General features: G+C 42.9%; 1 protein-coding gene across 1 annotated transcript in view; it reads right to left on the bottom strand.

Annotated features, from left to right (window-relative positions):
- Positions 1-26,198, bottom strand: part of col16a1 (collagen, type XVI, alpha 1) — a 72,685-nt gene that overhangs the window by 19,345 nt on the left and 27,142 nt on the right. Inside the window, exons 8-42 of the mRNA XM_073463506.1 lie at positions 23,297-23,365; positions 19,035-19,067; positions 14,853-14,888; positions 14,703-14,753; positions 14,412-14,444; positions 14,199-14,243; positions 13,656-13,694; positions 13,446-13,508; positions 11,601-11,645; positions 11,402-11,497; positions 11,125-11,163; positions 10,602-10,646; positions 10,451-10,486; positions 10,236-10,358; positions 9,528-9,563; positions 8,963-8,998; positions 8,555-8,683; positions 8,272-8,316; positions 7,867-7,902; positions 7,723-7,776; positions 6,769-6,819; positions 6,536-6,679; positions 5,347-5,382; positions 4,057-4,164; positions 3,730-3,852; positions 3,581-3,634; positions 3,434-3,475; positions 2,978-3,013; positions 2,842-2,895; positions 2,683-2,751; positions 2,537-2,590; positions 2,122-2,148; positions 1,161-1,217; positions 871-915; positions 641-712 (exon numbers count right to left, since the gene is read on the bottom strand). Of these exons, the coding sequence (XP_073319607.1) occupies positions 641-712; positions 871-915; positions 1,161-1,217; positions 2,122-2,148; positions 2,537-2,590; positions 2,683-2,751; positions 2,842-2,895; positions 2,978-3,013; positions 3,434-3,475; positions 3,581-3,634; positions 3,730-3,852; positions 4,057-4,164; positions 5,347-5,382; positions 6,536-6,679; positions 6,769-6,819; positions 7,723-7,776; positions 7,867-7,902; positions 8,272-8,316; positions 8,555-8,683; positions 8,963-8,998; positions 9,528-9,563; positions 10,236-10,358; positions 10,451-10,486; positions 10,602-10,646; positions 11,125-11,163; positions 11,402-11,497; positions 11,601-11,645; positions 13,446-13,508; positions 13,656-13,694; positions 14,199-14,243; positions 14,412-14,444; positions 14,703-14,753; positions 14,853-14,888; positions 19,035-19,067; positions 23,297-23,365 (2,061 nt within the window). The remainder of the gene's footprint in view (positions 1-640; positions 713-870; positions 916-1,160; positions 1,218-2,121; positions 2,149-2,536; positions 2,591-2,682; positions 2,752-2,841; positions 2,896-2,977; positions 3,014-3,433; positions 3,476-3,580; positions 3,635-3,729; positions 3,853-4,056; positions 4,165-5,346; positions 5,383-6,535; positions 6,680-6,768; positions 6,820-7,722; positions 7,777-7,866; positions 7,903-8,271; positions 8,317-8,554; positions 8,684-8,962; positions 8,999-9,527; positions 9,564-10,235; positions 10,359-10,450; positions 10,487-10,601; positions 10,647-11,124; positions 11,164-11,401; positions 11,498-11,600; positions 11,646-13,445; positions 13,509-13,655; positions 13,695-14,198; positions 14,244-14,411; positions 14,445-14,702; positions 14,754-14,852; positions 14,889-19,034; positions 19,068-23,296; positions 23,366-26,198) is intronic.

The raw sequence follows: 26,198 nt of genomic DNA, 5'->3' as shown, positions 1-26,198 counted from the left end.
AAATGGTAAACACCTCTTCCTCCTTCTTCCACATCTTATAAAACTTCAGAAATCTCAAAATCTGATTTTTCATTCAGTAATTATTACCTAATCAACGACATGACCTCCTCCATCTAGTCACCATCACCACTCCTGATGTCTTTGTTACACCTTTGACTCTTGCAACACAGATCACATTATTTGAAGGTCTGCTTGAGTTACAAATTTTATAAAATCGTGAAACTGGTTCTTTCAATAGGCTTTGCAATATTGTTTTGAATTCATATTTTAAACAGGACCTTCAAATAACTGTTCATGTCTTGACAGACATTCCCAAAGCTTGCTCAGTTGCTTCCCACATGGTTAAAGCTTGAAGCACCAGGTGGTTAGTGCGTTCATCATTTGTTCCTGGTTCTCCAAACCTATTTTAAACCAAACCAATGCACACATTCAGTATGTCATTCCATTTTCTACATGCATATTTTGAACAACCATCAAGTTGCAAAGCACATCAAAGCATTGCCTTTCTGAAGTATCCCAAACGCTTAAGCTGAAAGTCTACATCATAGGCAGCTTATAGTTCAATCCAGGCTGATTGAGCAGCGACTGAGTTGAACTGAAGAGTGACCCCCTTCACCATCCAACTGCCCCTTTATCTTACCTGTGGTCCCTGGACGCCCATAACACCATGAGGCCCAGGTGGGCCAGGGGGGCCAGGAGGTCCTGGTGGGCCCTACCACATAGAAAGACATGGCCACAAAAGTCTAATGTTTAGTCAAACACAATTGAATATTTCAGTGATTTTCCAAAGAAACTTGTGCAAGTTAACAACAGAAAGCTTGCAAACAAAGCGCAAGTTATCAGTGAGGACTGCTGGCTGACAGATCAGACCTGAGGCCCGGGCTGCCATGGGTGCACTGAAGTTCCTGGAGCTCCCTGGAAGGCAAGTAGTCAAAATCAGAGCAGCACAAACAGGATATACTGAAAGCTCATGGTGGGAAGTTAAGAATAATCACAACAAATGTGGAAAATTTATGTTTTTATCAGTATGTCCCCTGTGGAGTCACAATAAACCCTCTGAGAGTTGTGTTTAAAAACTCAATGTGTATTCAGACTCCTGTTGTGGGGCAACAATTCTCTAGATTCCAATAATTGCATGCCTACACATATTATGTACTCACAGGTCCGCCAACACCCGTGTGTACGGGGGCTATGCAGTTGCACTCTCCAGGTTCCCCCTAAAATATACATCAAAAAAAGCTAAAGTGAAACTCTTTGCACATTTTTTAAGCACATTCTGCAAGAAAAACGAGTCCTCATTCAACATTAACACTGCTCTTGTTACTGTAAGGAAGTCAGAACTCTTTGAGCTTTCAGGACACTTTTTGTGCAGATTTGCTAAATCCCGCAATCTTATGCATTACAAAGACACTCAGAACCACAGGGGATTTCTTTTTTCATCAACTTTGAAGCGTTGCATTACATGGATTTGTCTCTTAAACCTTAATGTGGTGCGAAGACACAATGAACGTATGGTACTACGATGAGATAGAAGGTACAATTCTCCTAACATCTATAATAGGATTATCACACACATGTTCTCACTACTTTCCACTAACATCCAAATCAGATTTTCACATTATATATGAGCTCTCCAGGATAGCTCCAGACTCTGTATGAATACAGATTCTGAATCCTCTGCAAAATGTTACCTATTTTTACTTGTTCCCTAGCTTTGTTTTCTCTACGTTTTCCTCTCTAACCGTGGGCTCCTGTCCCACATCGCACACCCCTCCCGACCCTTAAGCGCTGCCTCCACCGCTTCTTCATCTTTCCCACCCTCTCAGTGACAGTCTGGACCGGTGGCTCTGATGAATGCGGTAATTAATAGTCGCACACACTCTCTCTTCAGGCTCCTGAAACTCCTCTTGTCTGCCAGCAACAGTACTACTCGTCACCTCTGCTGCTACTCTATCTGTGCCCCGAGGCAGGCGTGTGCATGTGTGTGTCAGCGCATGTATGTGTGTGCGTATGCGCGAGAGGGGGGGCCTGTTGAACCATCTCTTGCGATTACCATCTGTTCCACCCCCTTATATTCAAACCCCTCCAGATCCCTTCATCCAAACAAAACGGTAGACTTACCTTGTCCCCCTTAGCTCCGTCAAATCCCTGCAAAAGGAGGAGACAGCACAAATGCACACACACAGACACACACACAAACACTTAGTTACTCTTGCTTTGTTGTTCCAGAAGAAAGCTCACGGGGCAGTGAGCTGAACGTAGATCAGGGGACAGAGGATGAGATGGGAGCAGACATTGCCTCTGTTATGGATCGAGGCAGACATCCTTGGTTACAAATGATGCCTAAATCAAGGACAATTCCCAAAGAAGCTCAAAGAAAATTAAAACTCGCAACAGACACTAACACAGAGGCCAACAACTCAAGTCTGCAGCAGAAATTTCTTTAACAATTTGTCACATTGTTGATGCATATGTAGTTACAATAGCATGCAAATGAAACACACACTTAAGTAAATAAATTAACAAGACAACTCACAGGTCTGCCATCAGCTCCTGGCAATCCTTGAGAGCCAGGGGATCCATCTCTGCCCTAATAAGTGAATACGAAACAGCGTTTGACAATATAACAGCATAACAGTGTTTGCCCATGTGCACATATAAAAAGATGCATTCATGTCCTACTGGGGGTCCTGCTACTCCAACGCCCTCAGGCCCCTGTGGTCCTGGAGGCCCGCCATCTCCTCTGGAGCCCTATGAACAATAAACACTTTGTATCAGACAAAACGAGCTACATTTACTTGCAACAATAAGATGAGCTTACACAGCTCTATTTAATGCTACCTTATCCCCTGCAGGGCCAACAGGTCCAGGAGGTCCTCTGCCTCCAGGAGGTCCCTGCATAAAACACACAGATTAGACCAAAATCTCATTTTGTATGCAGAAAAAAAAGACTTGAGAAATATGAAGTGCAGCTTACTGCAAGTCCCGGTAGTCCTCTTGGTCCCTCTTCACCCTATGACACGAATCAAAGAGACAAATGATATGAAATACAGGAGGTTTCGGGAGTCTGGCGAGGAAACAAAGAGTGGAGATTCGGGCGAGGGAGCCTGTCTTAAAGATGATGTCTCACAGTGGATAAGTGGGGAAGGACTGGTTTCCTTGTGTCAACAAAGCAATGAAGATTCCAAAACAAATCAAAGGATTTGAGAGGATTATATATCGTTATTTACAACCTCATGACTTTACTGTTAGATCTAAGAGGCAGGAAAACAGTGATATCATGGAGAGATATGGTGTTCATTACTGAGATCACAGCAGGACCGCATCCATTAAGGAACTGTTTCTATGTTGTGTATGTCGGAGCTGCATCAGCTGTCAACATAAAACTTTTTATCGATGCAGATGTTTTTTTATAAAGACACATCAGCCTTACTTGTGGTCCTGGAAGGCCAATGCCTGCGACTCCAGCATCCCCCTAGAGGGGGCAGAGGACAACACAGATGAGAAGCTGTTAGTGACAGAGACACAATCCTCTGCATGTATTTATAAATCTGATAACACAATAAATGGGCATTCATACCTTGCTTCCCTTGGGACCCACAGGCCCCTGAACACCTGGTAAGCCCGGTTTTCCCTGGAAAGAAAACATGTACGATGATCATCAGTAATTCTCATAGTACAGAGAGGCAGAGGCGAGGAGATAAATAAATAGAAACACAATCCCCTCACATTTTTGCCAGGTTTGCCTTCTCCTTGGGGACCGGGTTCTCCTCTCTCCCCTTTGGGGCCTGGCACGACTACACCATCACCCACCGCAGTGCCCACAGAAGAGCAGCTGGTACAAGCATCACCCTGGGAAAACACAGCAAATGTAAACCATGACCCAGAGACCTTACAGTCTGCAGAAAGAAAAAGGGACTGTGCAGAAAACTTGGCTGCTACTTTTTTACTCTAGACCCTTTACAACTGATGCAGTAAATGTCAGTATCAAACCAGTCAGATGCAAAATAAGGAACAGCAAAGTTGATCTGACTCAACAAGTCAGGTTCTCTGTACCTTCTCTCCCTTGAAACCCATTAGTCCGTCCCGACCAGGCTCTCCGGGCAGTCCTGGGGCTCCAGGAGCACCGTCATCTCCCTTATCCCCTCGATCTCCTTGTTCACCCTGTTAACATTGCAACATGATGATGAGGGGCCCTGACAGTGAATTCTTCTGTACTGTAGCTCTCACAATGCTTACATTAAAGGTAAACATTGGAGTGTTTGACCACTTGGAGTGCTATGGAGCACTGTTTTTAGCAGAGGTGCACAATATGGATTTTTTTAAGCCAATACTAATAAGATAACAGATGATTTTACATTTTTTGTGTTTAAAAATGAGTCCATAACATGTAGTTTTTCTGCACACCAAGATGTTTGGCACTTTAGTCGACCAATATACAGCCGATAATATAAAATTACCAATATTGGACAAATCATTTATCAGTCATGCATCACTAGTTATAATTAATCACTCCCCCGTTTGACCCAAAAAATAAAGCTGTACAACAACAAAGGCAGTTAAAAAGAAGACTCCTAGCAGGTAAAGGTAAGTATAAAAAAGTGGCTATGCAATTTTTTAATTAGGAAGGAATGAACTGAACACATTTGTTAGACCTCAAGGATACAAACAATAAGTTTTGGTGAGAAACACTAAATGTAAACACTTCTTTTGTTTGTATAGAAAACTCCACAGGGTACCGTTTTGTTCCCTCGGCAATCTCCTCTGTAGCTGCATTGTTTATGTGAAAGTCAAATACTTTTATATTTATTGGCTAATTTGAGTTTCTGTGTTTTATTGGGAGATTTATTGAACTCCCAAATGCTGATAATGGCATCAACCTCAAAAGTCCTCTATTGCTCTGCCTGTGCTTTGGAGTCCCAGCAAAGTGATTGTGGGAGAGCTTCAATGTAATCTAAGGCAGCCTGGCTCTGTTGATGGCAGATTTATTTCCCAGTTTGTAGGTAAAGTGATCCGAACGTTCCAAAAGACTCTGTGACCTGAAATAAAGCGGAGTGCCTGTGATCTCCTGAAATATTATTCAGCAGTATGTGGGGTGATTTTCCTGCAGACATCCTTGGTCCCAGTAGATGTCAGATCAGTTAAGAAAGTCTGAGTCAGTCTCAAAATGCCAGCAGTGACTCCAAATAGGTTAGGGCTGTTTTGGGTATTTAAAAAACTGCAAACTGCCCAACAGACACTCATTAATCGGTTTTAATTTTCCAAGCAAACATCAAGGCTGTTTAATGTGGTGTGACTTTGTTTTTTATAGACAAGATCTGCACAAAACTTTAACAGGAAACTTACCTTGTCTCCAGGTGCACCGGCAAGACCCGATGGGCCCTGTGTAAGCAAACAGAAGGCGATTTACCTCGGATACATGACGCACAGCTTATTCTCACACACCCGGACTCTCAAACATGTGCTGTCAGCTACAAGTATCAGGCAAGCCTCTCTATCTGTTCAGGTAAAAATAACTGTTGACATAAGCTAACCACAGAGGCACACAGCATGTAATTGGGGAGGGGTGACAGAAGCCAGTAGAGATTTATTACTTAGTAACAATTCTGCGGTAAGAGGAGAATCCCTGCATATCCTATTTGTACAATAGGCATTATGGTTGATTCCCCCTTGGGATGAAATCTTTCAGCATCTCATACTTTTCACTCATCCAGATGCTGCTTAATCTTTTTCAGTGTGGCAACAAAATGAGACGGCGAGAGGCTGCTTCGGTTATGTAGAATTTGCATGAAGATAAAGACAGATAATTCTGACAGTGGTTGTGCGTGCAGTATACTGTAGACTCTGCCGTTTAACTAAACCGTGAAAAAATAATGTTTCTGCTTCAAAGGGAGCTGCAGCACTGTTATATGTTGGCTTGGTTGTATTGTTTCCTTCAGGTTTTAAAGAACAAATGCACAGTCATGAGTGTAGTAAACAATCAGATGCAATAAAGCACGACAACATAATATGCAATAACTAACAGCACAAAAAAAAATGGTGGTGACAATTTATATAATTACGTACGATCATACGGGACGTCAATAACTAAATAACTCTAACATAAAGTGAGTTATCAGTGTGACATAGGAAGTACAAACCCGAAACAATCTCACATCAATTTAGCAGCAGGAATTAAACAGTCCTTGGTTCTTTAGGAGCTCAGAGAGCATCATACTGCCCTCTAAAGGAGGGAACAAGAAAGTCATAAGAGGGCCTAACCTTTCATCATAGGAAATCTGAACAATCTGAATGAATCCAACAATTCATACTGCAAGTTTCTCTGTGACTGTAGTATACAGTGTCATGAGTGCAAGGATAGCATAAGTGATGCTTCTAGTCCTTTTTCTACTAGAACAATCTCCTTGTTTTGCTTCCATTGCAAACAAGACAACAACACAAACATTTAAAGCAGATTTAAAGAACCTAAATTCAATTTGATTTAGCTTCTCGATATTCTTCTACAGGCCATCTTTTTATTACAGAACAATCTCACCTGTTTACCATCAGCTCCAAGACCTGGAGGTCCGGGTGGACCTGGAGGGCCTTGTTCTCCTGGCTTGCCTTGTGTTCCCTCAGGCATTTTGATGCCGGCAGGGCTGCTACCAACCTCTGCCGACTGGCAGATACCACACTCGCCCTAGGTAGGGGCAGTGGAGTCAGGAGGTTTAGTATGCATGAGAATGAAGGTGAAGGATGCAATGAGCAAAGCATACGTCATATGATTACCTTTTCCCCCTTCAGGCCAGGAAGACCGAGACCAGGCAGCCCTTGCTCTCCCTGCCAAAAGATAAATATAATATTAAAGTGCAATGAAATGGCGTTATCAGAAAATATGCGCATGTAGATGCGTTTCTAAGCAACAACACTGTGGGATGCTTGCACATACAACACGTAGAAAATGTTAAATATCCCAATGAAGAAACTCAGTAGGATTGAAACTCAGTCAGGTTTGCAAAGTCTCATTTCATGATCCCCTTTAGCTAAAAATAAAACTTCCTATATTTGAGATGGTTTCTTATGGGTGAAGCTTTGCCTGTATATACTGCAGTCATACAGTATAATATGTTGTTTTGCACTAATGTCATAGATCCAGCGTAAACAGTGTTTGGTATATTTTGATGGCAATCAGCAGGTTTATAAATGCTGATATGTACTAATATATATTGAGAATGAAGGGACAAATGTTACTTGTACTTCTGTGCTTTTAACCACATACTGCACATCGATTATTTGGGACACACACGTCAATTCTCACTAAACACACCTGCAAGAGCTAATTTTGCACTGCCTGGATTAACATTATTACTGCTACTAGCCACTGTTTCTCACTGGAACTCCATGGGTCATGTTAGCTAGCTGGAGCCTGACAGATGTGTAAAAGTGTAGTAGAAAATATTTCAAAATAAGAGGATGGGTGCCATGTACAAGTATATCACGCAACCTTAATTTAAATGGTTTCTAGCGAATTGCTTTATTTCTAGACACTGAAAATGTCCATGTCCATCGCGACTGTTTGTAAATCGTGACTTGTCCCGATCATGTAGATCATTTTCTAAAACCCTACATTACTGACAAAATAGAAATATCCTGACTAGACAACACTAGACCATTCCTTTCTCTAAAACCATTGAGAGTAAAAATCCACAAAGCAAAGTAAAGTTCATCACTGTATTCTCTTGCCTTCATGCCTCTCTGTCCATCCTTGCCAGCGGGTCCCCTCGGTCCAGGTTTTGCCTGTCATGTGGACACAGTCCATTTAACAGCATCACTGAATTAGGATGTGAAACGAGACATTCTGTCCCAAAGAACTAAATCTGAACTTACCGGCTTACCGTCAGCTCCTTTGTTGCCTGCGTTACCCTGAAGACAAATTTTGTTGGAAAAAAAAAAAAAAATTACTACAGTCTGAATTTCACAAATTGATAAAAATGGATGGTTCTTTTAAATTGGTAATTCGCTTTTCATAGCAAGGAGCACCCTACGGGTAGCCACGTCAAATGATTGAGGTTTTTCACTACCTAAGCTTTGCACTAATAAGTTCCCTGCTGAGTAAAATCCCCACGGCAGACAGTTTTGGGCCCTAAAATTAGCATGCTGCTGTGATTATCTTCCTCATGAAGTCTATTAAGAGCCCCATTCAGCAGCCAACTGAGTGAGTTCCCCTTATGTAAGCGCAGTCTGCTATTGAGGTCACCTACTCTCAGCCCTGTTTCTTTTTATGTTACTTACTTTCTCTCCTCTAAGGCCAGGTGATCCTACTTTTCCTGGCTCCCCCTGTGGAGCAGAAAAAAGCCAACGATACATCATTTTAATGAAGGTGCTTATCACTGCTCGCACATGCAAGCAAACACACGTTAACAAAATCAGAGAATAGACGTACAGTCAAAAAAAGCAGTTTTCTTCTGCCATGAGTGTTATATAATGTTTAGACTGTTGTTGTTTTCACCTTGGTTGTGTTTCTGCTTTTCATTCAGCACAACAATCACATTAATTCTTACTAGAACATGCTAACCTTCTCCCCTCTCTTTCCGATCCCAGGCTCTCCCTTCTCGCCCTTCAGCTGCAGGGTTTGGGTCATGACACCGGGGAGCAGGTTAGCGGGCAGCTCTCCCAGAGTGGGGCACACAGAACATGGCTCCCCCTAAAGCAAAGTCGAAGGCAGATCAGAGGTAGGTCAGAGAGAGTCTCCAAAGAATTATCCACACAAAGATTCATTCAAATGATGTAAATCAACACAGAAACGTTCTGGTGCTCCAACACAGGTGCAGCTAATGCTACATAAAAGATTATGTGAATAGCGTTAGCAATAAAAACACTGTTTAGTCCGCTAATTAGGGTATTCCATCAAGCTGACAGCAAAATAAAGTAGTCCTAACAAGTAATTGTTTAACCTCGAGCCTAATAAAGACACAGGGCTGACCTTTTCTCCTTTGGCGCCATCTGATCCTTGTTCTCCCTGAAGAATACAAACAGCATCAGAGAAGGCAAATTAGTTCCAGCTCACCCTAGTGAGCGTGTTTGCTTTGGGATCGCTCAACATGGCATTGGAGGCATACATAGGCATATGTTGGAGTATTAGTGCGTTCATGTGCTGTCGGAATAATCGGAAAAACGTATCTCCAACCGGGAAAATTCACATAAACGCCCCCCTCGAGTCGGAGCAACAACTTTTGGTACACAAGTTGCTAAGCTGACGTCATATGGCGCTAGACATGCAGCATATACCATCACTGTGTGAGTGGGTAGTTGTGGGTGAGTAGACCTGAGCGCCTACTGAGGTGTTCGTGTGTAGAAGTGCTGAATTTGGTCTCTTTTTGTTTTGTGGAGTTTAGTGCATCTGCTTTAGGAGAGAGCCTTCTGCACTGCTGATGTTAGCATATCTAAATGTGTAGGAATGCAGATGAGCGTGTATAGGTCATGCTTCCACAGAATATAAATACACAATACACAAATAGCTGTATATGAATGAGAGGAGAACTTCTTACCTTTGGTCCCGCCTTGCCTTCAGCACCTTCAGGCCCCTAGTAGATAGAGGAAGAAGAGGGGAAGGGAGAAGCAGGGATGAGCTAAAGTAAGCGTGTTGTTAGTTCAACTTTGTTAGAGTGAGGTGATATCTCCCTTTCCCTGCTTCTCCTTATGCCCTAACCAGGTATGACAGATGGATGCTGACATTATTGGAAATCGTTGCACAGAGAATCTCATAAGGCTCTAGATTTATATTCTTTTCCCCCCCACAAATCATTCCCCATTTCACCTGCTGGGATAAGTGGGAAGATGCAGAATGAACAGAAAGAGAAATACAATGCAAAGCATGTCGATTCCTGGCTCACCAGAGAGAAAGAAAGAGGCGCTAAGATTATATTCACAAAATGACCTTTGCCTTGGAGAATAAACTTTTGACAGCCTATCAGGCTTTCTCTCCTCGAGCTGCTGCAAAACTGTGAGAATTACAAGGCCAAATACAACCCCAAGGTAAGAGTAAACGCCATACCTTCCCTCGGAATGATAAGAAAAATAAAATACATCCACTATCAAACATGTGCTCAAGGTTCAATCGACGGCTACAGCTCAGACTGTTTCTACGACTCTCTAATAAAACAGGCAGCAAGATCGTAAAAATGTTAAACCGAACACTCGGGGCACGCTCAGAATACATTACAGTATGACATTACGGTCAAACTGTTGTTACTTACAGGAAGACCTAGCTCTCCGATTCCTGGTAATCCAGGCTCTCCTTTAGGGCCTGGCTTCCCTGGAAGAGCTACTGTGTTACCCATATCTCCAGGCAGCACGGGGCACACTTCGCAGGGGTCACCCTGAAAGTTGAACGCAAGTCAGACAAAGTCATATGTGGATGAGAGAGAAGACGCAGGCATGCAGATAAAGAGATTATAGACAGTGTGGGTACCTTCTCTCCTTTATACCCTCCTGGTCCTCTTGGTCCCTATGAAAACAGCAGAATCCCAGTTGAACACTGATCGGATCAGCTCACAGTTCGTACAGTGGAATCTCATGCATACATTACTGAATGTAAATCAATATCTAAAAGAGTCTCTTACGGGATCCCCTGGCAATCCATCTTCTCCTGCAGGTCCTGCATCTCCCTGTTAACACATGTCACTGCATTTGTCTCAAGAATATTGTTACAGTTACCATGAAAACCATCATTTTTTAACTTGTTGAGTACTATTCAGTGCTGGTCACTTTCAGGTTTGCTAGCCTAAGCTATCTGTTTTCACTGTTTGTCCATTATTTTTTAGCTCATATTACTTACTTACTAATTACATTACTTTTTGCTAGCTATTTCAACCATTTATCTCTTACTTTTAGCTAACTAGTTTGACTATTTCAACAGATAGCTAATTTGCTACGTTTTCATTTGCATTACCTTTGAACTACGCAACCATTACCTTTTAGCTTACTTGTGTGCTCACTTGCAAACAATTTTTTTTGTGCACCCTCAAATACAACATGTCGTGTTAATGTGCTACAACTGGCTCGGGTTGACAGGCAGCTTACAGCTCAGCTAACTGGTTATTGTAGATCACTTAAAGAATAGTATCACAGTAAGAGTAAACCTACCTTGTCTCCTTTTGCACCACCCGGTTCACCAGGAAGGCCCTGGCAGGGAAAAAAATATTTTCAAATTCCTTTCTTTAGACACTCTTGGGCTTCTGTCAAGGGCAATGCATGCTGTACCATATCCTGCCAAGTCCTGCCCTCAGATCTGAGAGCAGCATCTATTAAAAGTACTTTTTGGGCTATGTAAGGGCATTAAAATAATCAGTGAAATTACACCATCCAATATAGGCTTCCCTTTTTGTTCTTCCAGAGTTCTTAAATTAAAAATCACACTTACTGGCAGGCCTGGCTTTCCAATTCCTGGCAGGCCTGGAAAACCTGGCTTCCCTGGCTCCCCAGCCAACCCTTCGGGACCCACCAAACCTGGTTTACCCTGGGAAGACAGGTTCAAAACAGCTCTATTAAATCCAAACTGAACTAAATGTAGGTGACAGACAGGTTGACGATCTAAGCGGCCAGACTTAATGCAGACAGACCTTCTGTCCCTTGGGGCCGACGACACAGATGGACCCTGCTCGACCCTGAGAAACGGTGACAGACAGAGAGGGGAGTGACAGCATCAGTATCAGCCGAGAATAATCTCTAATTATCCCTCCGAAATGTCTTCATAAATCACTGAAGACACTTGTTGATTTCCCTCATTTGTTTAACACTGGTAAAAGAAAGACGGAGAATAGAAGAGCCTGTGAGACGTATTATCTTCAGCAGTGCATATGCAATATTTTCTGCCTGCCTGATTCTAGTCACATCAACAAGCACATTCATATTCACAATGTCAGATGGATGGGAGGCTTAAGAAAATCTATCCTCCACCAAATCCATCTGTCCAGGACAAGCACTTGGCCTGGTGAACGGCTAAATGTGAGAGTGTCTGCTGCCGAAAAGACCAGGGGAATATCTCGGAGCACACACACGTTGTAATTTGTTCCTCAAAACTTTTCATGCGTCTACAGGATCACAGCGCTGAACAGGGAAGATTATAAGGTTTAAGTCTTCCTGAATAGGCGCCTGCCTGTGTGAGAGACGAACACAACAGTCAATGAGGCAGCATTGATTGTGCAAGCTTTGTTGCTCTAGCCTAATCTAACAGGCATTAACAGGCTGACTTAACGCCATGGGAGAGAGGAGGGGGGAGAACACATATCAATGGGAGTCTGAGCTTAAAGAGTAATGCCGTATAAGTTTACTGAATATCCCCTCTTAGCCCGATAAAACTGGCTGTGTGAGTGCATGTGTGTGTGTTTTGAGAGTTCACGCTCACGTTAGCATTTGTTGTATTGGAAATATATAAATCGAGCTAAATGTTTGACTTAACCTCCGAGCCAATTCATCCCCGAAAGACACTTTCACTTGCTGCCGTTACACGGACAATAGAGCCCGACCGATATATTGGTTGGCCAGTGTTATCGGCCAATATTGGCCTATCACATAATGCAGAAAAAGATGCTCGGGATCATTTCTATTAAATTTGCAGTAGGTTTGATAACCACATTCCTGGTATCATTGCAAAAGACTTGTGTATCTCGGCCAATATATCAGTATCGGAATTTTTCAGCATCGGCATTGTCCCCAAAAATCAAATATCGGTTGGGGTTTAATCTACTTTAACCAAAATAAAATCACCCTGATTAGAAATACCAACTTAACTGTTTATACAGACGCTAAATAAAGGGATCTGAAAGATGTGTGTTTACGTGCTCCAAAGAATTTAATCAAGTTAGATCTTTTTTTGAGATGCGCAAAGGGGTTATGGAGTTAATCTTATGAAGCGTCTAATCTAATAATCTAATAATATGAAACACAATATCACTGAAACAATTAATTGAATGAAGTATTAACATCCTTCATGCGTTCGAGACCCTCAGAGGAATGTCTTTATACTATCATCACATTACATGTTCGCCATGTGTCTTTCCATTGTTCACATCACTTAACGCTCCCCCTACGTGGAACACACATGCACAGAAGGCAGAAATCAGATTAAGTATTTACATGGTTAATACATGCTCATATTTTCCATTTCCATTCTGATAATCAAAGGTTTAATCTAAACATGCTTGAAAACATTCTGACTTGTCAAAGCAGGAAAATCACAGGTGGACTAACATTAAAAACGGCTGCATTCCATTTAGGTGAGCCAGCTCCAGCGCTGTGGTATTGTGCATGCTCGCTCACTGATATGGCTTAGTGGGACACTTAATAGAATGGAGCCGCTGTCGACGTTAGTCACACCTGTACGTTTTCTGCAGTTAACATAGCTGCTGATTCTTCATACAGAAACTCAGTGAGACAAAAATGACAAAATGACAAAAAACACCTACGTCCTTCCCTGGAGTGCCTGTGAGACCCTGTGGACCGAGCTCTCCCTTCTGACCTTTCTCTCCCTAAAGACAGAGCCGGAACAATAAAAAGGTGAGAAACATGCAGAGAGAGAGACAAGTGAAACTAACACGCGGTCAGAAATTAATTAGAGGACCATTAAAAGGTCATATCTTCATTATTCATCACAGAAAGTTTCCTAAACCTTTCACCTTGTACCCAACTGCTTCGCCCCAGTTGGCAGGCAGCGCCTGTGGAGAGAGGGGATGGAGACAAGTCCCAGATCAATGACCTGGCTCTAAAGAGACATCACACACACACCACTGGAGCATAGCAAACAACACAGTGACCAGTCAGCAACCCGTGTGGACTACCAGCTGGACCCATATGCTCCACTCTCTCTCTCTCTCTCACACACACACACAAACACACACACACACACACACACACACACACACACACACACACACAGTCTGAGCAACAATCAATATTAGGGATGCAATAATCTGCGGTATCTACAGATGTGTATATATGAATCAGATACATCAGACTTAGACACCTGCTCACATAAATCCATGCACACACAATGACTCACCAGTAAGCACACACTCATTCCCTCTGCATAATTAATACTGGGACTGGATGCTTGCAAATGAGGCTTTGGATACGGATCAAGCTGAATAGCTGAAGGGTCTACAGGGTTGAGGGGCAGTGGGATGCGATACTGTAACCTGGAGGAGGAGATTGGCACTCACCGGCTCGCCTTTGTCTCCCTTCTGGCCTTTGGGTCCCTCTGTGCACTGAGGTCAGAGACACTTGGTTGGCATGTGTTATCACAGACCACTTATTTGGCCAAATTTCAGGTTCATACTGCGCTGCGTGCCAAATAACGAGACAATGCTTTTTTGGCAAAACGAGGCACGCTGCGAGAGAGAGAGGGAAAGAGACGCAGTGGAAAAGTTACTTACTGGACCTGAATGGGAGCCAGAGCAGCCGTCACCCTGCGATGGAGAGAAGAAGAAAAGATGACTGATCGCTTGTGTGTGAGGATTTTGAGTGTGTGGATTGGTCCACAGCCAGCATCATATCAGACTATAGCGACATCAAAGTGTGTGTGTGTGTGTGTGTGAGGGTCTAATGATTGTTCAGTGCTAGGCATGCCTGGACGATGTGATGGCATCACACATTCCACTGTTCTAACTCTGACTACACACGTGCAGATGTGTGTGTCTGTATATGTTTTGTCTTGTCGCACTCACCCGGTCACCTTTTTCTCCTTTCATCCCAGAAACTCCACCAGGATTTACTACCTGCAACACACAAACACAGAGTCACACACTCTGCGGCGCTGTTTTACTATGAACATGTTCTGATGGAAAGAGGTGAAAGTAAAGATCAGTGATCCTTACATTTTCTTCCCTATTCAGCAGTAAACAACCAGCACACTACAGACGGACAGACACAGAGAGAGAGAATCATTATCAGACTGTATTTAATATCCACTGGAGGAGTTTGTGGAGGGGCTTGTGTAAATGACGTGTAGTTCCCGTAGTCGCCATGTGGTGGCACTGTTACACAAAACTAAACTGAGGGCTTGAGCCGCTGTGCTGCTACAGTATGCAGTTAAAACGGATGGGAGGTGGGCAAGTGGGTACACACACACACACACACAAACATATTCACACACACACACACACGCACGCACACACACACATCCCATGGGAGACGGAGATCAATAGGAATGTCTGATTCCCACAGCACAGGAGTGAGCAGACCAGCTGCTCCTCACAGGAGGGCACACACACTCACACACATACCAAATAGGGATAACCATTATAAATAACTGAAGCATTTTTAGCGGAAGCGAGTAATTAAAGCCGAATCGCTCACCCGGTGTTTCTGGGAGTCACACCAGGAAGTTTGCATATATTGCAGCAGTGCCTATGAGCTTGCTGAGACTAGGAAAGCGGGCGAGTGACGGCGAGCACAGAGACAATGTGTAATTCTCCCCTCCCCTCTCCCCACACACGCCCCCTTCCCCTCATACGAGCTACAAATCTATCAATGGCTGGCTCGGCCGGCTGCAATGACGAGTCACTCTTTCCGAGCTCCCGTCTGACTGTGGGCTTAGTCGAGTCTTTGTAAAGTTGCACTTAATACCTCAGTGGCTTTGACGTTTCTGTTTGTTCTCTGCGTTTAACTTTGAAATGGAAAAAGGCAGATTGCTGGAGTCAATCTAACCTTGTAATTGAGCCCACTTTGCGGTCATTGCTATTCTTAATTAAGTTAGATTAATTACCTGAGGGCAGGATTGAAGATCTCTGACAGTCAGAACACTATGCTCACTGTAAAGTATAACACGTAGTTATCTCTGTCTCTACTGTATGAGATTCAGCTGTGATGAGTGTCTATCCCACCCCCTCTCTCTGTTCCCAGTTTGCCCTCTTTGTTGCCTCTGTTGCTTGACCGTTGACCATCCCGGGACCTTTCTCCGTCTGTCTCCTGGCTGTCAGCGCCTCAGTCCAGATGTTTTGGATATAGCTCTTCATCCTCCAGTAGCTTCGGCCTCTCCTTTGTCTCCCCCTCTCTCTCTCACTCTCTCTCTGCGAGTGTGTTTGTTTCCTCTCTCCTATCAGTGTGAACGGTGTGCCTGCGCTCATGTGATTGTGTAGTCTGTCGCCTTTCCAGGTCTGCGTGGTGGATAGCAGGTCGTGTGGCTCAGGTCCTATTTGTTTGGTGGCACCTGGAAGTAGCTTGATGCATATTCATTCCTCTATTGTTCCTTCTGAGGTTTCTTCCATTTTGATCCCCTGAAATGTTTTTTAAAGAGTAGTTTCTCCTTATCTGAATGGGTCCAAACAGAGGGTGTATGCTAGACATACTATAAAGCCCTTATAGGCGAAGTTATGTGTGTGTGTGATTTGGTAGTCCAATTTATAGACTCTAGTGTGCAGTGTTCTTAAATTCTGGTCCTTAGGGGCTGCCATGCGTGTTTCAGATGTTTCCCTGTTCCAACACACGAGTCAAATAACCAGCTCCTCATCAAACTCTGCTGAGCCTGATAACGACCAATTCATTTGGAATGGAATGGAAACACTTAAGGCTATTTTCAGACCACCAGCCCAAATCTGGTCTTTAGCATATTAGATTGATTTTAGGAAGTCTGGACAGCCACAAAAAAAAAACCATGAAACTGGCTTGAAACATGAAAACATGAAATGCTATTTTTGCGAATCAGATCCAAACCACATTTGGAGGCGGTTTGAAATGCGATTCAAATCGGATTTCTACAGATGCATCTCAGTATCAATATCCGCTCATATGGCATTTCGAAGTGACTTTTGTGTCACTCACAGTCCGACACATAGCGGCGATGTCAAATCCAGAGAGACGGAAGAGCATCCAAGCGGCTGAGCAGAATCCATGGCATGAAGACATCACAGAGAACAACTGTCTGTGGAGTCACATGATCATTTGGAGATGATTGATGCTTCCTTGTAGGAAAGTTACTGACATGTTTGTTGTTACCATAGCAACACATGCAGACAATGATGATGTCTGGACCCAAAAATCCGATCTGATCACTTGAGAACATACAGTCCTGTATTGATTTCCTAATTTATTTTGAAATGCCACAGGTGGTAGTCGGCATCCCAATTTCCCAATTTAAATCAGATGTGTGGAAATAGCTTCGGTTTCTTTTGGCCACTTGTGTTTGCAGTTTGTTCTGCTGCCCCCAACATTTATATTACCACCTTAATCATTTGATACCTAGAACCTGTTAGAAGCACTTGCCAGCAGACACAGAGCTACATTAGCATGCATTTGGACTAGCATGAATTTAAGTCCAACACTGTCCTTTTAGCTTTGTTTTGGTCTCTACTGACTCCTAGTTCTTTAGCTGCTAAATGCTGCATTATGATCACCAGCTGGTCGCTAACCGTCTACCCATTACCCGTCTAGAGCTGAGGGCAACTTGCCAGTGATGCCTTTCTGTGTGTTTGTCAGTATAAGCAATGCCTTTCATGTTACACAGTCATTTTATACATTCGTATTATATAAATATTGATTAGTTTCTTTTGGCCTTCCACTACAACTTTTTAAAGTTTTGGCAGACATATCCTAATTAGCACTGTCATTTTAAAGTACATTCAAACAAATAGGTTCCCTTTTTGACATCCAGCATCCCAATACATAGGCACTCATTCAACATTAGGCATGCCAACACCTATGCTCATTTATTAGCTTAAACATCTGAAAAGACAGCCTGGATTTTTGGCACCAACATCCTGTCAGCGAGCCTTGTTCTTTGGTATTAAACATCCCAATGGGATCAGTTTTTGGCATTGTCTGTCTAGCTGCCAGGCACTGACAGAACAAGGGCAAGACCCAGCACACACTAATGAAAATCTAATATCAGTATAAACACAATGTTTCAAAGTATGCAAAGCCAATTATATCTGGGGCTTCAGTTGAAGTGTCTCAAATTCCTGATAACTTATTCTGATGCGTGAGCTAATGGCAAATAAAGGATGTTGATGCTGGGATTTCAGCTCAGAAATAGCCCTTTATGTTAATATATTTCTGCTGATTGGTGGAGCTGAGCCTTTAGACTCACACAACCATGATGCCACTGGTGTTGCGGGAACAAACTCTAGGGGAATAGCTGAAGCGGCATGACACGAACACTGCGATGAAAATTGGATCCTGACTGAGCTTTAAGATTGTGCAGCGGAAGCCGGATATATCCCTTATTCAGAAAATGTATAACCATAATCACATTAATACATAGGCCTGCTTGCTGGTATTCGTGTTGCAGTGCATAATGTCAGGTAATATCATCAACTGATTCCCTCTATGCCAATCTTAACCTTGAATGAATTGTTGCCTGTTTAATCTAAGCAAATTAAATCCACAGAACAGAAGAAAAGTCACTTTTCTTTCTTCGTGTGTGCCCCCAGCGGCAGGGCAAGCTGTGTGCTCCAACCCAGGTAATAACCTACATTGAGGAAGTCAAGGGAGGCAACCAGCTGCATTAGTAAGCACACACAGGAGCAACATAATGAAGCGTCTGGAGCTCCGTTTTCTATTTGTGAACGGAACATTCCTATTGTAGGTGAATGACAAAATTAATAGGCAGCAGCAACTCCCGACTGAGACTCGGTGCATAATGAGGTGTAAATCAGTCCGCGGTCAGTCAGCAAGCTGAGAGGAGGGAGGGAGAGGGAAATAGACGTATACTGTTTCTTTCTCTAACATCCACACACACACACACACAGACACACATATGGCCTGCATATTGTTTTCCTATTTGAATTTCAGCAGCACACGTTGGAAATGTCTTTTTCCACCCATGTGCTTGCTAATGCTGAACCATATCGAATGTACTGGGATAATGGAAGGGGACGCACCGGACCAGTGGCCAGCCAGGCCAACCTGCACGTCTATGGAGAGTGGGAGCTTGAGGCTCGCTTTGAGGACGACCATCTTGGTCCGAGCCACATTGACGCCCCACAAGTGTCCTTGAAATTCAATATTGTACTGTGTGTGTGTGTGTGTGTGTGGGTGTGAGTGTGAGGTGAGAGGCTTACTTTCTGTGCCAGATCCTTGGATGCGAAAATGTCCTGAAGGAAAGAAGGAAGGAAGGAAGGAAGAAAGAAAGAAAATAAATGTCAGGACACATCACATCCGAAGATGAACTCAATATTATGACCATTTCTGGCTCTGAATTGGTTTCTGTCTATGTTGGACATTACTGCTGACAGTTTCATGGCCAAAACTGTCTCCAATAACATTCATGCATGCTGAATCCAATAGCTTTGAAGGCCCCATGCAGAAATATTATTTAGGCTGTTTTTTCTCCATTGTGGCAGCACTGTAACCTACTTCTTGTCTCAGCCCTACTTTTTGCTCATATCGTATCAAGACATTTTCGACATTCTTCTCAAACCTTTGAGCACATAGTTTATATTCCCCAGTCACCGGCAGCTCTGCTGCACTTCACAGTGACTGAATCTCTTGAAGACATTCCCTGGAATGGCAACAATTACATTTGAAAGTCTTTATAATATCAACATCGTGTGACATCTCTGGCATAGGAAAGCTGTTGTTTTCATGTTGCATGTGCAGTGCATCCCTCTAAACCTTGTTGCCATTACAATTCGTTGCATCAGATACAAAACAAAGAACGGAGGAATAAGGGCCATCTTGGTTTCACACAAGGGTCATTAACAGCCATTCTGTATTCTGAGTAAAAAAAAAAAGAGAGATGAAAGAGGAAGATGAGAGGAGGGCAAAGAAAAGCACTGCACCTCCTGAGCCCAGAGGGAAATGCAGAGATGGACCCCGCTGTGCAGAGTTGCAATCAGACAAAGAAAGTCAACAACATGAAACATATGGGAAGGACTGGAAAACTGAACGGAAACAATTTGTTTAAGGTGGCAAGGAGAGAAATAAGGATGAGTTTCAGCAAAGGGAGGAAGGGAGAAGACATTTAACAGCTGGTTTTTATACTTGGACAGCATACTGAAAGCAGAAACACACTGCGACCAGGAAAACAAGACACAAGTAAGCCTTTGGGTCTTCTGAGAACTAGATGACCTTTCAGTGCGGAGTTGGGTTGAAAGCGAGAAAAAATATGTTTACAGTGTTGGTAAGATACCAAACAGTGGTTGAGATTCGTAATACCTCAGGAAGGCAGTAACTCCACACACAGACACAAGCAATGATTCACACACACCTCTGCACCAAACGGATTTGGTGTAGCTGATGCAGAGATCGTTTAAGTAATTCCTGTAATCCTCACTGACCAGCTTCATTACAAACTAGTACTGTACAGCTAAACCTTGCTAAAAAAAAAACGGCTTAGATATAAATTCTAGAGGAATTCTTCAAAAAAACACCATATCAGGCTTAATTTTGAGGCGTGTTTGGAATAAACATCAAACACATGTATTGGTTGGAGTCTTGAGTTGAATATTTCATTAGCATAAGCATCATTTAGCTTTGATGAAGAGTTGGAACAAGCTGTGACAGAATTTATATGTAGCCTAGTAATATCTGATAGTGCGGAATGAGATGGCTTTTCCAGCCCTTAAACAGGAGCTCAACATTTTGGGAAAGATGCTTATTTGCTTTCTTGCTGGGCATTACATAAGAGGATCAATACATATAAGGCTGTGTTCAGAGAAAATTAGATTTAAAGGTGCTGGTAGGTGGTGTGACATTCAGAGTAGTCGTGCATAGCCAGACTTCCACAGCACTGTGTCAGCGGAGGTTGTTGTTTCATCCAGCAATAGGAATTTTGAAAACAGCACACGTAGATAGCTGAAAGAAGGGGCGGAATAGGCGCCCGATGACAGGCTTTATACCATTTAGCATTACTATAAACAAAATATATACATCAGAGAGAACCAGAGATATTTCCTATTTATTCCACGAATTCCTCTCACTTGTCAAAACCTGACATAACAATTCAATTCAACCACCGACTGTTGGTCAGAGATTTGGGTCCGTTAAGCTAGTAGCAGCTAGCCTCGAGAAGAGATGAAGAGCAGACTAGAGAGGTCTACTTCCTTCTAACTCCAAATCCTAGATGGGTTTTTTTTTCATCATCAAACTTTAAAGGTGCAATATCTAAGAAAATTAGTTGAAAAAGATTTTAAAAATAATTAAAATGTCAAAAGAAGTGAAGGAATAACAGTTTTGACGTCATGATGTTTATGTATTTGGTGCAGAGATATGCACTGAAGTTAGCGTGCTAACCAGCTAGCCCTGGCTCGTACACCAACGCTGCCCTAGTGCTTCGAAATCCTAGCCTGGACTGCTAGCTGCACGAGTAACTGAGCTAAGTAGCTAACGGCAGCTTCAGTTGGCAGCGGTTAGCAATTATTCTGGTGGTATGCTGCCCCCTGTTTGTTTTGAGTATGAATTTAACAGGGAGCTAATTCTTACATACTGTACCTTTAAATATTTAGCCCCAAATGGCTCTGACCCAAGTGGCATCACTTGAGGCAATGTATCAGACTTTGTGCAGTGCCCTCTGCAGCTGCAAAAGGCTTAATAAAACCCTTTTCACATGTCCAGTTGTACTTCCTGACCTGTGAACCTTTCTTGTGTAAAACCAGAATTTCACTTCAGGAGAAAAAAAGTGGAGGAAACTGTAAAGGAGCAAAGATCCACAGAGATGTTATTTCACCGATAGCTGACCTCAGTTTACCCTGTCCTAACTTCATAGCCATAATGTACAGCTCCACATACAGAACACATGACATTCCACGAATGCTGAGTTTAACAAGCTGCCACTCAGTGAGGCTTAGTTTAATGGAAGCAGCGCAATGGCTCACCAACATCTGGCCTGCACACTGGAATCTCGGATTACATTGTTCATTTACTGTGTACAAAGCTAATACACAAATAAAAATCGAAGCCTCCCAAGTTAAGTCTCTGCATGTGTGTGCATGTCTCTACATGGGTGTGAAAGAGCTTAAGAAAAAAGAGCCAGAAGAGATATAAAAAAGGCAAATGGGGACAGAAATGTGTCTGGGCTGCATTCACGGCAGAGGAAAATGGAAGGCTAAACATCATAATACATATATAACAGTCAGCTAACAGGCAGTCTGCAGCACCTGATAGCAAAGGAGAAGGGGAGACAGGATGACAGGTGAGGGAGAGAAGGAGACAGAGTGAGATGGCTGAGTTATTGTAACTGTGTCTGGCTGAAGCCATCTCTGGGATTGATTACTGTGCCCTGAAGTCTGCCAGAGCTCTAAGTTAACACCAGCACTCCACAAGACAAACACCAGGCCCTAATGAATAGATAATTGGATATAGATCCCATTAATATGAATGATGAAACAAGCGGGTGTGGAAACAAAAATAAATTGCCTTTACGTTATACCGGGCAAACTTCATGTATCAGGCGGCATTGAAGCAACCATAAAAAACACCATGGAAATTTGTGGAAAAACTGCTCCCATGTGTTGCATAAGGCTCTATTTGTCATGCATTCGACACTGCCCGCCAACACTTTGAACGATTGCTACCGGCAGACTTAACTGAACTGAAGTCGCATAAAACTCAGGCTGCAGCAGAGTAGAAAACGTGTTTTCCAGAGTTTCAAGGGAAAACAACCACGGCATTTGGTCTAAGTCCTACAGGCCTGTGTTTGCTTGCCAGCAGGAGCATCTAAGACAACTCAAACTGTCTCAAAAACAAAGCCGTGTAGGCCAAGTGCTTGTCTGTGTCGGTACATGTTGAGTCTGTGTCTTACAGGAACCATGTGTAGTGATGATGAAGTCATGATGGAAGTGTCAGTGTTTGTGGAACAGTCAATAACACTGCCCTTCAATTCATTACTGGATTTACTGGCTTGTCATTGATTTTAAAACGACTATTGTACGTGTATTTTCAGTGTATGGTATCTGGTATATGTGGTTTGTGTGTAATCACATCCCAGTGAGCAAAAAGTGGTCTAGATCACGTCTTTTAGACGTCATTTATGGACATCCAAAGACGTCTTAAAGACGTCCTCTGGGGAGCCAGAATGAACATTTTTTATACGTCTTTTCTGGACGTTGTATAGACGTTTATATGTTGTTTATCGACTAATTCTGGCTGTCAGTGGATGTCTAGATTATGGCCTGACTGGACGTCTTTTCTCAACGTCATTTATCGACTAATTCTGGCTGTCAATGGACGTCCAGATCATGGCCTGGCCCGACGGACATGATATCAACCTGTTTTGGACGTCCACAGAAGTTGCCTGCTCAGTGGGATGTGGTGGCATTGCTTTTTGTTATAATGTCTCCCTTTGTGTACGTTTATGTGTGTGTGGGTGCAGGCTTTGATTTACCTCATTAAAAGTGTTTTCCAACAGGTCATTTTCAGCAGCACGGCGGCTCTTGGGAGCGTCTGGTGGGCACTGCAAACATACAGAAAACACATCATTTAAGACAACGTGAAAGAACGCTTTGATGATTTCCAAACGGAATCCTATAATTCTTCCCTCGACGGGAGGTGAAACAAAAATTCCCCTGCATTTTGTGCCTCTCATTGCTAGTTGAGCTAAATTGGACTCCTCATCTTACAGACAGCAGAGATCTGCTCTAAAATACATAAGTTAAATATTTCCTGATTTTCTGTATGTGCTGTGCATTTTTTGTGTTGCAGCAGCTCTGTGGGGGAGGCAGCAGCTCTGTCTGTAGGAACTTGGCCTGGGACCCAAGTGGATGGCTGGTTCGGACCATGTTACAGAGTGTGGACTGGGCACTGCCTAGGTGCCCTTGAGCAGTGCTCTGAACTCCTAACTGCTTAGAGTCCAAATGTAGCAGCCCTGTTTCTATGTCAGACATCTCTCCCCAAGTCCCCATGATGTGCGCCGAGCTTTGAAGCCAACCTGACAGAGTGGCTATAATGTAATTACAACATCAGACGATGCACACTGGTCCCAAAAAGACTTCAGCCCATAATCTTACATTATGAAGGATGTGGCTGCAAGAGGTGGATACATGTTTTTAGTGTCTTGACCCCTGTGGAGTGGCTTCAGAATTCGATCCATTTGGTACAATAACTTTTGGATGGTCTAGATGAGCTGCACGATTAAACTTATTCAAGTTAAACTGGAAGTTAGCATTTGCCCCACAGTGCAGAAGCATGGAATGAATGAATGGAGCTCCGCTTCTGATGCTGTATCCACATTATCCTTAATACATACATGCTCTCCACTAACGCATGGCTATAGACCAGGGGTCACCAACATTTTTGAGACTGAGAGCTACCTCAAGGAGAGAGAGAGTAATGTGGGTGGCAACTTGTTTTAAAGGGCAGATGATCCACTAGTTAATCAATCACGGATGGCGTTGTTCTCCAGACGGAATTAAAAACAATAGAAGTATAAAATGCGTACACGGGTTCCCAAATATTCTTGGCCTGCCAAAGTAAAGCATATGTGTGGGAAACACTGTTTTACATTTAATAGGTTACAGGTATTAGGAGACAGTGCAGGTTTAAGGTGCTCTGTGGGAGATGCATATGCTTCACTGCGGGTGACCAGGTGCCAGTCACCGTGTTGGGGACCCCTGCCCCTGTTTATTTGCACATTTGTGCATATACTTACAAGAGAGTTTAAAAATGGACGTACCCCAAGCAGGATTAATAAAGTGATAACATATTATGTAGTATTTGTAATTTTGGAGGATCATGGCTGTATTTAGCACACTATGATTTTAGTTTAACATGTCAGCATTCTAACATTTGTCGAGCATTAAAGACAAAGTACATCTGAGGCTGACGGAACAAAAATTGTGGACCAACCGATTAACACTGCCATCCCTGGAGCCGTGCTGCCAGCACAGCTAATGACCGTGCTGGGTTAGACCTGAGCTTATTTGAAATTATCTTTTCTAATTTAGGCACATGTAAAATTCATTAAAATCACATCTACATTAATGGCATGTTAAAGAGAAGCAGCAAATATGTAGCGCTGTGGAATTTAGCTAAAATGTCACATCTCCAACGAGGCAACACACGTTCCTGTACAATTTAATGTAATATGTAATGCAGCGATCAGATCACAATGTCAGAGCTCTTGACAGCGATCAGTTCTGTATTTTCCTTTTGTGATTCAAGAAGGTGCAGCAGGGGAGTGTCTAAATATGATCACACATGCTCCCCCACTTCATAATTCAAATTGAAACACAGCTTGTAGGGAGCAATGCAACACACAGTTCCTGAGCAAAGGAGGAAGATCTGTCCTTCTTCGACCCCTCTGATCAATTTATAACATTCAGTTCTTTTTCCAGAGGACGTAGCAGTTTTAAAAGTGCGAGACAACTTGTCAAACTATTGTGTGTCTCTCTAATAAATTAATTCGGTAATGAGACAGAAAGATATGCGTGCACACGCAGACACGTAAGCACCGACACGCTGGAGAATTCTGACAAAAAGTTGGCTGAGTACAAAAATACCTTCAGCACAAAAATAAGCCAGAGAACTGGCTGCTTGCAGCTCTTCTCGGAACTGAACAATCACCTGCTCTGTTTTCCCTGTCTGACAGAAACATATTGTTGCATTTAGTTCCAATGAATCTGTTTTCTATTTTGATCAGGCATCTGCACACAAGTTCGGCTGAGGAGAAGAAGGTAGACAGACAAGAGGAAGAGAGAGGAATATGAAGCAGAGGAAATGGTGTTGAAAATTCTATTTCTGAAGCTGCAAGAGAGAACAAGTGATACCTTTAATTAGGCTTTTAGTCACACTTTTGGAGGACAAACAATATGAGCAAACCACAGTTGATGTGACATAATTGCACACAATGGAATTACCCTAGGCTCTAGTGAAGAGTCTTTGAAGAATGTTTTGTTAACCTACATAAGACAGGCTTCTTCATATTTGTGGAAGCACAAGTCAAGTAATAGACAAAGTGCTTTGTGGTAAGGGCTTCCCCTGCATATCGACATCGAAGGTGGGCAGTTAAGTTCTTTCTGACCCCCTAAATTTAGTTATAAGGAAAAATTCTGCCTCCACAGCAAATGCAGAGACTGTTTAGGCTGTTTAATTCTGATAAAGCAAACTCAGCTCTTCTTGCAGCTGTTGCACGGTAACCTTCTAGCACATAACTACGATTTTTATTGTGAAGCAGCTGCAACAAGTGTTGAGTTATATTCCCGGGGGACTGTTTAGATTAGGTTGAACTGAGGTAAGAAGCTGCTTCAAATTACTCTGGAAATATTTTCAGCGCATCAGTTGAGGTGGGG

This window comes from Pagrus major, chromosome 3 (assembly GCF_040436345.1).
Source record: "Pagrus major chromosome 3, Pma_NU_1.0".
Lineage (NCBI taxonomy): Eukaryota > Metazoa > Chordata > Actinopteri > Spariformes > Sparidae > Pagrus > Pagrus major.
Note: the sequence above shows the minus strand (reverse complement) of the source record. Positions and strands in the feature narration are given on the sequence as shown.